General features: G+C 47.6%; 1 protein-coding gene across 2 annotated transcripts; it reads left to right on the forward strand.

Annotated features, from left to right (window-relative positions):
• Positions 1–775: 775 nt before the first annotated feature.
• ZNF174 (zinc finger protein 174) lies at positions 776–7,203 on the forward strand. Of its 2 annotated transcripts, XM_065924183.1 has the most exons (5): positions 776–880; positions 1,351–2,024; positions 3,000–3,210; positions 4,645–4,737; positions 6,190–7,203. In XM_065924183.1, the coding sequence occupies exons 2-5, from the start codon at positions 1,617–1,619 to the stop codon at positions 6,789–6,791; spliced, it is 1,314 nt and encodes a 437-aa protein (XP_065780255.1). In that variant the 5' UTR covers positions 776–880; positions 1,351–1,616; the 3' UTR covers positions 6,792–7,203. The 2 variants fall into 2 exon arrangements, with proteins under 2 accessions (XP_065780255.1, XP_065780257.1); XM_065924185.1 differs by lacking the exon at positions 4,645–4,737 and having other exon boundaries at positions 802–2,024.
• The last annotated feature ends 7,278 nt before the right edge of the window (positions 7,204–14,481 follow it).

Consider the following 14,481-nt stretch of genomic DNA (forward strand, 5'->3'; position numbering starts at 1 on the left):
TATAGGAGTAAAAAACGGATTCAGGTTGCCTTTCTTCCAAAGCACTGTACTGTGAGCAGTGCTTTTTAACGAAGGAGCATCACAGAGCATAGTTTCTCAGCAGCAAGGCAAAGACTAGAAACTACACTCCTTGCCTTACACCTTTCCATACACCCCACACCTTCTCTCGATGAAGAATAATTCAATGAATGCTACCCTAGTTCCATGCAGAAGGCGGAGCCTGCACTCTAATTGATTCCTAATATCCCATTCATAGTTCATTTAAAAATACTCCTGTCTCAAAAATGTGTACGCTCAGCGGAAAGTAGAACGAGGATGGGGAGTCGGGCCGATTAACTTTTCACTCGTCATCCAGGATGCCCCGGGCTAGGGTTAGGATCTGCGGCTGAAGACTAGGAAACAAGTCCGCGGATTGCCGCTGTACTAGCGGGGGCGAGATGGGCAGGGTCACTGGCCGGAGGGAGTCTGCGCTCGGGCACAGGGATCGGGACAGTCCTGGCCCAACCGCCTCTGCGACGACTGCCAGCGAAGACCCCCGGGCCGCAAGGAAGCTGAGCGCTCAAAGGTAGGCGCACGCGCGACTCCAGACTCGCTCAGCCTCGGCGCCGGAAGTCGGCGCCCAGAGCGCGGGCTCGAATCGGTCCACTGCGCTTGCTCGCGAATCGTGCAAACGGACTGCAACTCCCGGCTTGCACTGCGACAGCGGCCAGCATCGGTAGACTCAGAAGCCAATAGGAGAGCTAGGACGCTTCCGAGGAGCCAACCCCTCTGCGGAGGAGGCGGGCCCTCCCGTGACAGAATTCCACGGCAGCTCTTGGGAGTGTCCGCGACAAGAGGCTTCTGCCCCGCCCCCAGCCGTGGCTCCGGGGTCCCCAGAGAGGTGAGTCGCGTGCAGGTGGGCGCGGGTTGCAGGGCTGTCGATCGCGCTGTCGTCGCAGGCGCCACCCCCAGTTCGCATCGGCCACGTAATCGAGCCGCGCGCCAGAGTGCTGCAGCTTCGTGGAGCTCGGGCCAGCTGGGGCGCGAAGCCCGGCGTCCTCAGAGGCCGGAGCGGCTGGGCCTCGGTACCTCGGGGGCGAGCAACCGGCGCGCCACCGTGTACCTTGCTCGCCCGCAGGAGGTTTCCGCTAACTCCCAACCCTCGGCGTGCGCCGGGGCTTGCCTGGGCTCGCCCTGTAGCGCGGCGAGATGCTGGAGGTCGGCCTGAGGAGGATGCGAGAGAGCTGGTGTAGGCTACCTGGATGACAGTCTCAACTTTTCCCAGGAATTCCTGCCAGCCCATTCCTGCCAGCGCATTTCCCCTGAGACCTGTTGTGCTTGACGCTAAAATGAAAGCACTATTTTCCCCAGTTTCCTTTTAGGACATTATGACTTTTCGCCTTTGCAAGACAGTTCAAGACGCTGGCAGGAAAACAAAAAACTTCCCACTCCAAGGGACTGTGTTGTCGTCAGGAGTTTGGGATCAAGGCCAGCGAACGAGGAGCCTCTGTCTGCATCCTTTCCTTTCCAACATCCTCAGAGGACCTTCGTTTCTAGCATCTTTCTAGTATTCGGGCCATGGTCCCGAAGGCTTGACCTGTTTACCAGGAGAGAGAAGCTGGCTCCTGAGCCCAAAAATGGCGGCTAAGATGGAGATAACTTTGAGCTCGCAGTCCCATATTCAGGCTTCCTCCAAGCAGGAGAGACATATAATAGCAAAGCTAGAAGAAAAACGGGAGCCCCCTCTGCAAAAAGACTGGCCCGATCCTGAGCTCTCCCGCCAGAGTTTTAGACGGTTTTGTTATCAAGAGGCATCTGGACCCCAGGAGGCACTCTCCCACCTCCGGCAGCTGTGCCGTCAGTGGCTGCAGCCCGAGGTGCACACCAAAGAGCAGATTTTGGAGCTGTTGGTGCTGGAGCAGTTCCTGAACATCCTGCCCGCAGAGATCCAGGCTCGGGCCAGGCATCGATGTCCAGTGAGCAGCAAGGAGATCGTGACCCTTGTGGAAGATTTTCATCGAGCAGCCAAGGGACCAAAGCAGTGGGTAAGGAGGGTACTTTGTTGTCGTCCCCAGGATTTCTCTTTCATCTGGTTCGTGTTTGGTCTCTGGACCCCTCCCTAGAGAGAGGAGTCCAGAATTTCAAACGTTGCTTCTGGCCTCTGTTTGGAACCCTACTCCCCTCACCCCTGCTGGGGAGGGGAGGTGTAACAAATTTTCAGAAAACAGCAGCCACAGGCACTCCAGTGAGAAAGTAGAGCTCTTGAATCTTTGCTGACAGATCTCCCCCCACCCATCCCTCTTTCCTACAATCAAGATTCTTGGTAGACAAGAGGAATTTGATTTGGGGGGCATTTTATTAGCTCTTGTCCCAGCATATTGCCTTTGACTCAGGGAACTCCAGCTCAATTGACCAGTATTCCTTCCAACTCCCACCCTCAAGTTAGATCCCAGTAGGGGTCTAGGGAGGAAGCAGTTAAGGAACAGGGTTAGGGCAGTTCTCTTAGAGCCCTATCACTACTTAGATTTCCTTAATCAGGAGTGTCTTGGGCAGAATAATTTATAGATAAGGGTGGTTTATTAAAAACCACCTCTTCCCTCTTCCCATACTGCTTCCTAATCCTACAGAGCCTGTTTCCAGCAGTAGGGCAGTATAGGGTAGGGACCTACTGCATGGGTGTCCTGGTTGACCCTGATATTTGTGCCTGCTCTCTGATGACCCAGACCTTGAGAATGGGCCAAGCTGTGGGAACATTTACTCAGGAAGTATTGGCTGATTTGGAGCAGGTTCCTTTTGGTCATTTTACACATCCTTCCCTTTGCTTCCTTTGAGAGTTTCAGCAGTCTCTATCAAGATTGACACCTACCCCCCAGACCCTGCCCCCACCGCCCCCCGCCCCCAACATTATCAGAAATTTCCAGGCAACAACAGTTATTACTGTTGTTGAGCTCACAGTGAGAGGTCAAGCTGCCCTCAGTCAGTCCTCCAGTTGTTCTTTAATGCAAGGGACTTGTTCCTAGGTGGCTGTTTGTATGGAGGGCCAGAAGGTGCTTTTGGAGAAAACTGGATCCCAGCTGGAAGAACAGGAACTGCCAGACTTTCAACCGCAAACTCCCAGGAGACATCCCACGGAGGAGACATCCCAGGCAGGATCTCAGGATCAGCCGAGCCCTCGTCATTGGGAAAAATCCCTGCTCCTCCAGGAACCAACCTCCAGATTGGCTGAGACAGGTAAACACTCTATGTGTCTTCTCTCCCTCTCATCAGCGCTTCATCTCTATCAAAGCATCTCAGGGTTCTGAAAAGCCACAGACTAGGTATTGAGCTTTTCTTCAGTATTGTATGGAGCAATATGGAGCAAGCATCTGGAGAAAAGATGCTTGCTCCATTGTATGTAATAGTAGATTTTGATTCCCTAACAAACTTCACTAATTAGAATGGTAGTAATACTATATGTAAGTGTGCTGTTACCATTTTCTTTTCATGACTCTTTGACAGTCCAGTACACAAGAGGATTGTTTTAGCCTGCTTTTCTGTCCCTTTCAGAGCTACTGATCAGTTCAGTTCTGTTGCTCAGTGTCCGACTCTTTGCGACCCCATGGACTGCAGGACACCAGGCATCCCTGTCCATCACCGACTCCCAACTCCCAGAGCTTGCTCAAACTCATATCCTTTGAGTCAGTGATGCCATAGTGAAGACAAATTCACATATGACCACTGATGAACTTCCATTCAAGCTGTGGCTGAGTTTCATCACTTAAAACTGTCCCGTGTTTAGAAAGGCCCTGAACAAGGTTCTGCTCATTAGAGGAAAAAGACTCTCCTGGTATTATTTTCTGCCCCTTCCTCCTCCTGTGACATTAATGAAACACTTTGATTTGATTATTCTCAAAACTCGGGAATTGAGACCTAGGGCATCTGGCAAGAAGGCACTGTGGTCCAGGTTGAGGTCCTGCCCCATAACCTGGCCTTCATGATCCTGAAGAAAGTGAACCACACGTACTCCCTTCTGCCTTAGCAGGGTTGCATGCTGTCTCCACCTCCTTTTATTTGATTCCAAAGTGAATGGGGTCTCATGCTCAGGGTTCACCTATGTTATAGCAGTGTGCTTCCCTGGTGGTTCAGATGGTAAAGAATCTGCCTGCAATACAGGAGATCCGGGTTCGATCCCTGGGCCAGGAAGATCCCCTGGAGAAGGGGTTAGCTACCCACGCCAGCATTCTTACCTCAGAAATCCCATGGACAAAGGAGCCTGGTGGGCTACAGTCCCTGGGGCTGTAAATAGTTGGACACAGCTGAGCGATGAACATATTCAGCATGTGTCAGTACTTCATTCCTTTTTATGGCTGAATGATATTCCACTCTGTGGGCATTTTGTTTGTTTTCAGTTGATAGACATTTGTGTTGTTTCCACTTTTTAGCTGTTATGAATAATACTGCTGTGAACATTTGTGTACAAGTTTTTGTGAGGGTGTCTGTTTTCATTTCTCTTGAGTCTATACCAAGAGAAATTCCAGTACCAATTCCAGGAGTGGAATTACTGGGTCCTATGGTGAAAGTGAAAGTCGTTCAGTCGTGTCTGATTCTTTGTGATCCCATGGACTATACAGTCCCTGGAATTCTCTAGGCCAGAATACTGGAGTGGGTAACCTTTCCTTTCTGCAGGGGATCTTCCCAACCCAGGGATCAAACCCAGGTCTCCCGCATTGCAAGTGGATTCTTTACCAGCTGAGCCACAAGGGAAGCCCGGGTCCTATGGTAACTCTCTGTTTAACTTTTTGATGTTGGACTTTTCCGAGGTGGCTGCACTAATTTATTTTCAGCAGTCTATGAGGATTCCAGTTTCTCTATATCTTTGTTGACACTTGTTATTGTTGGTGCTTTTGATTAGATCCATTCTATTAGGTGTGAAATGGAGTCTCTTGAATTATTTCCCTTATGACTACTGCTGTTGAGCATCTTTTTGTGTGCCTATTAGCCAGTTGTATTAATATCTTCTTTGGAGAAATGTCTATTCAGATCCTTTGCTCATTTTTAAACTAGATTGGTCTTTTTATTGTTGTTATAAGAGTTCTTTACATTATCTGGATACCAGACTCTTATATATAATTTTCAAATGTTTTCTCCCTTTCTGTGGATTGTCTTTTCACTTTCTTGATAGTATCCTTTGAAGCACAAATGTTTTGAATGTTGAGGCGGTCCAATTTATCTTTTTGTTTGCTTGTACTTTTGGTGACATATCTAAAATACTGTTGCCTAATCCAGTGTCACAAAGTCTTACACCTTTGTTCTGTTCAAAGAGAAAGAGATTTAGCTGTTATATTTATGTCTTTGATCCATTTTGAGTTAATTTTTGTGTTGTGAGTCAGGGTCCAACTTCATTTTTTTTGTATATAGAAATCCAGTTGTTCCAGCACCACTTGTTGAAAAGACATCTTTACCCCGTTGAATTATCATGACAACCTTGTTGAAAAGCAATTGACCATAATTGTGTGGGCTGCTTTTTAAATCTGAATTTAAAGTTAAATAAAAATTCAGTTTTTCAGTCACACAAGCCATATTCCAAGTACTCAGTAGCCACATGTGTCTAGTGGCTGCCATGTTTAATAGGTCTTCCATGTAGCAGGAATCCTCCAGCTTGCCCACAGGCCACTCAAGCTCATTTCTCTTCTGATCCTTAATCCTGGTAGTCAGAAGTTACATAGTTTCTGTAATTAGGGTACATGACTGACCTATATCCCAGTTGACATATGCTATCTGTCAACCTTGTAATGAGCACAAACACCACACTCACTAGATTTATCATTATTTGAAGAGAGAGTGGTGGTCAGTGTCCATATAAGTGAGGGTGTATTTGTAGTGTTGAAGTTTCTCATGAGCTTGCTTCTTCCTATTTCTCCTTTCCTAAACCTTTTCCAAAGGTAGGAAGGAGGCAGGGGTTGGACAACGTGGTCCCTAACTTTAGTATAAGTCAGAATACCCCCAGGCTCCCTGTTACCTGCAGAGTTCGGGCTCTACCTCCAGAGCTTCTGACCCGGCAGCCGGGGGAAAGCAGGGGCACCATGCCTGGTTGACAGGTGCCCCAGTGCATCTAATGTGTGAGCAGCCCAGTGGAGAACCGCGCTTCGAGAAACTGTGTGTATTCATAGCTCTTTTGCTGAGGTTCTTTCTTTGAAGCCCAGAAATGAAGCATATTCTTTCTAATTGTAGAGACCCCCAGGATGAAAAGTGACAACAAGGAGAATCCACAGCAGGAAGGGGCTAAAGGGGCAAAGCCATGTGTGTTGTCAGTGGGCAGACCGAAAGGGAGTGGCCTGCAGAGTCCCGAACCCAGAGGGGCGAGTCTGAGTGAGCCCCGGCTGTCCCAGAGGCAGGTCAGCGCCCCCAGCGCCCAGAAGCCCTTTGCTCACTACCAGAGACATTGCAGGGAACTGGAGTACATCAGCGCCCCCCTGAAAAGCCACCCACTGAGAGAGCTGAAGAAGAGCAAGGGGAGCAGAAGGAGCCTGAGCAGCCGCCTGCAGCGTCTCAGTCACCAGCCAGCCCGCTCGGCAAAGAAACCTTACAAATGTGATGAATGTGGGAAAAGCTTCACGTGGAATTCAGAGCTGAAAAGGCACCAGCGAGTCCACACAGGGGAGAGGCCCTACACGTGCGGAGAGTGTGGGAACTGCTTTGGCCGGCAATCCACCCTGAAGCTGCACCAGCGGATCCACACCGGGGAGAAGCCATACCAGTGTGGTCAGTGTGGGAAAAGCTTTCGCCAGAGCTCCAACCTTCACCAGCATCACAGGCTCCACCATGGGGACTGAGGGCAGGCAGGCCTGGGTCCTCACTGTTCACAAGCAAGGTACTTGCATTCCTCCTTCCCCTCGCTCGCATGTAAATCACAAAGACTGTCTGCGTGACTTACAAGGAAGAAAGCAAGAGGTGCCTGTCCAGGAGGAGGCTGAAGGGGACCTGACGTGCCTGGTGATGATGGGGAGGAAGTGGCAGGTCTGGGCCTTGGGTCAGAGAGCACTGGGTGAAGAGCGGGGAGTCCCACTGAGGGAGAATCAGGGCGATCCTGCAGGTGTGCCCCACACCTTGATGTTAACTCTCCCCCTGCTGCTTTATTTATCCTCTAACTATGTTCAAGGATAAATCTTACATATAGTTACGCATTTGCTTTCATAGCCGACAATCTATCATGTGCACACTCTTTTAATAAAGATGAGTGATCCGCAAGAATTTCAAGGCAGAAGTTCATTGGAATGTAAATCCCCTAATATTCTTCCTGTCATTCCTGGCTGTTCATAAGAAAGACGTGTGAAATGGAAGTGTGGATCTGCTTGTGTGAGGAGGGGACTTCAAGTATTGGTGGTGTTAACAAACATACACATACACACCCTGAGGGATCTTTTTATACCAAAGCACTTTTGATTTGGTGAAATAAAATCATGGCTGCCATAGCCCCCACCAGTAGCAGAGTGCAGATAGGGAGAAGCTACCAGAAGTAAGACTGCTAAGGAGACGCAAAGGGAGTCCTTCCTCGTATCCTTTCTCACTCAGGCCAGTAGCTTTAAACACAACAAAATGATTGGAATGATGAAAATATTCTAAAACCAAATTATTTCAGAACATGTACTAAAAAAGTCACTGACACGTTCATTAATTTTACGACATGTAAATTATCTCTCAGTTAAGTTTCCAAGAATGACAAAAGGTGGCAGTATGTTGAATGCAAGAGGACAAAACATTTTGTCTGTTAGGCCAAGAGATAATTAATGGGAGCCCAGTGGTCTGCCCCATCATTTTTGGTGGCCCTTCAGACTAGTCTGAGGTCCCCTTCCCAACAATTACATCAGGCTTGTTGGGAGAACAGGAGCGGTGTGTTTTCAGCAGTGGAAGGGAGGCCAGAGTCACAAAAACCTGTGAGAGGCAGTCTCAGGAAATGGCAGAGCCCAGGAGGTGATGCTGCAGAGAGATGGATATGAAATGGGGCTGTCTGGGCTAAAGACAGTGTTCAGAAGAAGAGTTTTAAGGTGTTTATTTTACCTTTTGGTTCATAGGTGGGTTGTCCTCTTGCTGTGTCTCCTTGTGGTGGAAAGGCTGAGGGAGTTCTGGGGGGTCTCTTGAGGGCACTAATCCCATTCATGAGGGCTTCATCCTCATGACCTACCACCTAACACCATCACGTTGAGGGTTAGGTTTTCAGTATAGGAATTAGGGGAAACAGACATTCAGATCACAGCACCTAGTGTGCATGAAATTTGGCTTTGGGCAGATCTAGATTCAACCCCAGCTTTAGTTCCCCTTTCAAACCTGTTTCTTCAACTTCATAAAGTTTAAATGTGAGGATCCGAGGTATTTGCCTCCATCGTGGTGGATGCCCCTGTACTCGAAGGCAAAAGTCTCCATGGGAATAAATGCCTCACCCATTAAGAGATCTGGACCCCTCAGGGTGGCTCTGAGGTCTGGTCCAGCCACTATAGCAGTGTGGACCAGTGGGCATGGCTGCCCCTGGCAGAACTGACCAACAGAAAAAGTGGGAGGTGATCAACTGTCCCATATTCCCCTTTACAAACCTTTTCAAAAATCACAGCATCTTACTGGAGGAAAAACCAAGATTCTCCAAATTGCCTGTTGCATATTTTCTTCTTCCACACCCTGATGAGCTGTCATCTGAGCTCTTGTTAGAAATTTTCATGGACAGGGGAACTCATCATAAGGTGCAACATTTTATTTGGAGGGGCATCCTAGTTGCTTTAAGTTCTAAGAGCTGGACATCCAGCCACTCAGGCTTTTGTACCTGGAGCCCTGGTTGCTTCTGTGACTACCTTGGCAAAGGGATGGGCCGGTGCAGAGGACCAGGGAGGAGGGGGCTCATGTTACAGACCCATAGGAAGGCTCCATAAACATCTGTCCATCTGAACTCCTGAATGCAGGGAAGAAGTTCACCAGCACAGTGTATCTTCAGGGTGCCTCAGTGACCCAGACGCCTCCAGAACACATGCCTCCTTGTGTCCACACTGAGCAGGGCAGTCTCCTGGGAAACAGGCTCTATGTTGGAAGAGATGACAAGAGTCCTCTCTGATCCAGGATTGTGAGAATCGGAGGTCAAGGATCACACCAGAAGTCAGACACCTGCCCTCAGAAGGAAAAATTGGAGCTAAGAAGAAAATTCTGAGGGAGAAGTTTGCTTCTAAAGAGTTAAGGGGGCAGGGGGGCTCCCCTGGTGATCCAGTGATCAAGACTTCAGGCTCCCAATGCAGGGGGCCTGGGTTGGATCCCTGGTCAAGGAACCAGATCCTGCATGCCACTAAGAAGGGGTGCAGCAAAAATAAATAAATAAAAATAAACATTAAAAAAATAAGAATAAAGAGTAAGGGGTGGGCGGAGGTGGTGGGGGCAACTAGTTAGATTCCAAAAGGACTGTTCACCCTGAGCCTGCTGAGGAGCTGAGTGGGAAGTGCTCCCCCACAGGGTATTCATGCACCTGCTCCTCTTTCATCTTGATTTCCCGCTCAGTCTGTAGCCTTGCCCCAAACCCCAGGGAAAACTCTCCTATGCTCAGTCCTTTGAAACTATAAGACACTTTTCCCTTTGCAACAGGTGGGTTTTACTCAAGGAAATAGTGCCTAAACCAGGACACATATCTTTTCAGTATTTTTTTAAATCCTTTTGGGAACTGCATTCTTATATTAACATCCGGTTTATTCAATTTTTAGTTTGGTTGCATACTATTGAGAAAATTGCAATGCACATAGATCAGTCGTTTCAAATGCTAATGGTTCTAATAACTTTTCTTACAAGATACTCTGCACAGAAAAGGCAAAAGCAGCTTTACTATCAGATCTGCACAAAAATACAAAAATATGTCATGCTGATAGCATAAATTATTTTTATGTCTGATACATTATTTTGTATATTACATTTAAATATTTTACTGCAGCTGTAAAATACTTATTTCAAATTTTTTTACTTCAAAGATAATTTTTTCAATTGAGATATAATTTATATACCATAACTTCATCCTTTTTTGAAAATATTTTATTTACTTATTTGGCATCACTGGGTCTTAGTTGTAGCATGTGGCATCTTGAATCTTCATTGCAGCATGCGAACTCTTAGTTGCAACATGTGGTATCTAGTTCCCTGACCAGGATTTGAACCTGGACCCCCTCCTTTGGGAGCATGGAGTCATAGCCACTGGACCACAGGGAAGTCCCAAATTCATCCCTTTAAAGTACAAAGTTCAGTGGGTTTTAAAAAAAATTATAGTCACAAAATTGTACAACCAGATCCATGTCTTTGAGAGACACAAAAGTTGCTTCTTCACAGGGAGTTAGCTAATCACACACATGTTGCTGCAATTGAACTTGACCAGGAGACAGCCTGGGACAATGAGATCAGCACTGGGGGAGCCTGAAGAGCCAGGGTCCATTTCCAGTGCTGCAGGCAGCCACTTACTGAGCTCTGTGATGCTTGCACTTCAGTTGCCTTATCAGTAAAATGAGGGTGTAAACAGAATGCTCCCTAGTTTTCTTTTCAGGTCTACTCTGAGCTGCCCATCAAACCTCAAAAATTTGGTTCTTTCTTGGACCAAAATAAAGGTGACCCTCAGCTCAATGGTGTAGATTCTTGTTGGAGGCCTGGGAGACAGGATCCCCAGGGAAGAGAAAGCAGAAGTGTAACAGCCCAAGGAGAGAAGTTTATCACCCACCTTGTGTTCACTCTCTGGGTCTCTGGCCCTTATCACCCAGCATCCTGGTTCCTCGGCTGTCACTGCAAATCCTCCATCCAGGTTGCTGCCTCTTGTCACCCTCTGGGTGTGACACTGAACCCCAGGTGGATCTCTTAGGATGGGCCAGAACATTCCAGCTCCAGGAGCTCCAGCATCTGCTCCTGAGTGGGCATCTCTGGCCTTAGCCACTGATGGCACAGTCTCTGGAGGTGACTAAGAGCCTCTCTGGCCCTGTTGCCTTATCCTGGCAGAGGGGCCTAATGCACTGACAGGAGCCTTTCAGGACCAGGATGGTGGGCTTGCAGGTTGGATTCCTGCCCCCAGGTGGTATCTTTTATCAGGAGGCTCTCCAGTTCTGGGGAATGGAATTCCAGGGCATCGGAGTTTGCAACCATCTTATGGCTCAGGGGATAGCCTCATACCAGCTGGAACTGAACCTGGTCTCTCTGTAAGGTGTGCTTGGACATCTGGGTTCTCCCATTTCTGGCTGTTTTTCACCAAAAACAGTACAAGTGAGCAGGAAAAGCTTACTATACATGGAATCAGCTGACACATTAGCTAAGACCTTTGCAGAGTTCTCTATTAGGACCCTGTGCCCTTTCCAGAAGCCTCAATCATGATGTCAGGTCACTCTTTAGCCGTCAGCTCATCTTGCTGGCCAGGTGCAACCTCCCTCATAGCATAACATACCTCCTCTCAATCACATTGAACACAGCTGTGCTGTCCCCCTCATTTGTGATTAACAATTTCCCTAGAAAGCTTAGAGAAACTGTAAACTCAGAAACTGTTCTGCCAGTTTTCCCACAGCAGAGTGCCCAATTCCTGATCTCCGCCCTGAATTCCTTTCAGGGCTTGTTCAAAGTCAGTGACTACCCTGGCTAAACACTCAAGATTTGTAGCACTAGACAGGCAGCAACACTCCTTAGCTGGCAGGAAACACCATACCCAGGGAAACTGAGGTCAAAGTATGCCTTTTGACAACTCAAACAGGCAGGGCGAGCCCGTAACTCCGCGTTGGCAAAACGGGGTTAGGGCCACCAGGGAGGTGGCGTCGGGGTCCTTCTCCCGTCCCCGGGGCAGTGGGCGCCTAGTCGTGCGAGATCCAGGGTGGGAAGTCACGGACAGTCACACCCGCCTAACCCTCTCGCTGGTGCCGGGGCACCATGAAGCTCGGCAAACACTCTCACCCGGCCGCCCAGCCCCTGCAGAGGCCTCCTCTCCCGGGGTAGTCGGGGTTGGTCGGGAGCCAGGCAGAGCGCCCACTGAGTCCGCAGCCCCCGCACTTTGGCTGCTCTGCTGCTGCTGCTAAGTCGCTTCAGTCGTGTCCGACTCTGCGCGACCTCAGAGCCGGCAGCCCACCAGGCTCCCCCGTCCCTAGGATTCTCCAGGCAAGAACACTGGAGTGGCTGCTCTGCTGCTGCTGCTGCTAAGTCACTTCAGTCGTGTCCGACTCTGTGCGACCCCATAGACGGCAGCCCGTCAGGCTCCCCAGTCCCTGGGATTCTCCAGGCAAGAACACTGAAGTGGGTTGTCATTTCCTTCTCCAGCACATTAATGTGAAAGTGAAGTTGCTCAGTCGTGTCCGACTCTTAGCGACCCCAGGGACTGCAGCCTACCAGGCTCCTCCGTCCATGGGATTCTCCAGGCAAGAGTACCGGAGCGGGGTGCCATTGCCTTCTCGGAGTGGCTGCTCTAGGAACGCGCAATCGCACCGCCCAAAGAGAGCGCCGGAAGTAAGCGCACGATTTCCGGTTCCCAGCCTGTGGGCCGCTCTAGCGCGTCTCGCCTCGTTGGTATTTCCGCCGGCCTGAACGGCTCGGGTCAAAGGCCGCAAGATTGTTCCGAGCCCACGCAAACCCATGTGCGAGCCCCACTTCGCGAGTCTCACCTCTAATCCTTGCTCCAGGTGGAGGCCCACGCGGGTCTTCGCTGGCCTGCGGGGCCGGAGGTGCCGCCGCCGTGGAGCAGAAACTGCAAAGGAAGTTGACTTCTAATGCGGTATCCTGGAGTCGCTCTGGAATTTTCTTCTGACTTCCGTTTTATCTCCATCATTAAATGGCCCGAAGTCATTCGTTAACCCCTTGCAAACCACAATCCCGCCAGTCTTCAAAATTCATCTCATTGCCATCTAAAACTACGGAAGTGTAAAGAAAAATTTTTTTAATTAAAGTTCACCTCATTGCTAACGTTCAATAAAAAACAAAAAACATTTATTAGATGTCAAATTGGCACATCAGATAGTCACTGCCCAGTGAGAGCCTGCACTGATGAGAACACACCAAAAACTGTAAAAGTCAAAATATTAAACAGCACAAGTGCCTCCAACAAACATACTTCTAAGGGGTCCAAATAAACTAGAGATTGCAGGATAGTCTCAGATTTATATAAATATATATGTATGTCATTTCGCCACCCTCCTCAGACTAATACAAGGAAAGATGTCAAAAATAAGAACACCTGCAGTCAGATGGGCCCTGAAAGGATGGATATCAAATATCAAGTCATCTTCATATCAGATCAACAGCTTTCTCAACCTGCAAAACTGAAACAATGGATATACACACTTCTAATGAAGATCATTTAGTTATTTTTTAAACAGATGGTCCAAGCATCAACACTTTCCAACTGAAATCCTATAGACATAACAAGTTTAATGAACAATTTCAAAAACCCGCTTAGCACACATATGTAGTAAATTGGTAATTACTTCGAGCAAAGTCTGCAGTAGCATTACACAACACGTTGTAGTCATCAGAACAATGCTATTTAATTATACAGAACTGCACGAGTTAGACTCAGAATGTCATTTGTGGTGAAACGTCACTTGTTTTTAGTTTTAACTCCCTGAATTACTGCGTTAATAATCTTCTGTTAAATGGGGAGATGTGAATAGACTATTACCTACTGCAGTAAAGCTGTAAACAAAATTATTTTTTAGTTCAACCAACTGCTTCAAGAATAACAAATTCCACAGTTTCTTTAATTACAAAACGTCAAATGTTGACATAACTGAATGTTATTGGAATAATGCTATTTTCATCAGTGATGACTGTTACAGACCTGATATTCTAGCAATCACATTAAGGACTTGTTTGACACACATTCCCATCACTACATCAGTAACAAAACCCATGACATTTGTTCAATGGTTGATTTTCTCAGTACAAAGTTTTCACTCTGTAGGTGTCAACATCCATACTGCAAAATGTTGTGAACCAATCATTCCTAGCAATAAACTTCTGCACTTAGTTTTTCATCCTTAACTTTCATCCAAATATTCATTAAAACATGGTAGAAAAAAAAAAAAACTAACATGGTAGGCTAATGATATCTCTGAGCTAATGACCATTTGTGGAATCAGTCAGTTAACACTGTAAACAGAAAAGTAAAAAAGCCATCATCATAAAACCAGCATGGGTCTCACTGATGGACACTGACCGCTTTCTTCAACTCCTTGGGCTCAGAGCTTCTGGTTCTTTAACATTAACAACCATTCCACTTAACGATATTTTGCTCCAGTATTTATATGTAACAGCAGTATCTAGAGACCTGTATTTTCAGGTATTTTAATTAAACAATTTTTTATATGTATCTTCCTTTAGATATGAGGAAGAAAACATTTTTAAAAACCAAAACTCAACTAAAACCTTAAAGGATGTACTCTGTAGTCTGCGATCTCTGATTATAGGGACGGGGTTTGAACCTGAAGTCCTGGGGAGTCTCTCTGTTGCTTTGTAACCATACATGTAAGTCAGGCTTGGGATGAAGTGCTAAGG

The sequence above is a fragment of the Muntiacus reevesi genome, chromosome 2 (genome assembly GCF_963930625.1).
Source record: "Muntiacus reevesi chromosome 2, mMunRee1.1, whole genome shotgun sequence".
NCBI lineage: Eukaryota > Metazoa > Chordata > Mammalia > Artiodactyla > Cervidae > Muntiacus > Muntiacus reevesi.

Bases quoted from the DNA above. Each gene is read 5' to 3' on its own strand.
- ZNF174 (XM_065924183.1), top strand. From the start codon at position 1,617: ATGGCGGCTAAGATGGAGATAACTTTGAGCTCGCAGTCCCATATTCAG. The intron at 3,211-4,644 runs GTAAACACTCTA...TCCTTTCTGCAG, and splicing joins CTCCAGATTGGCTGAGACAG to GGGATCTTCCCAACCCAGGG. The intron at 4,738-6,189 runs GTAACTCTCTGT...TTCTAATTGTAG, and splicing joins AGGGAAGCCCGGGTCCTATG to AGACCCCCAGGATGAAAAGT.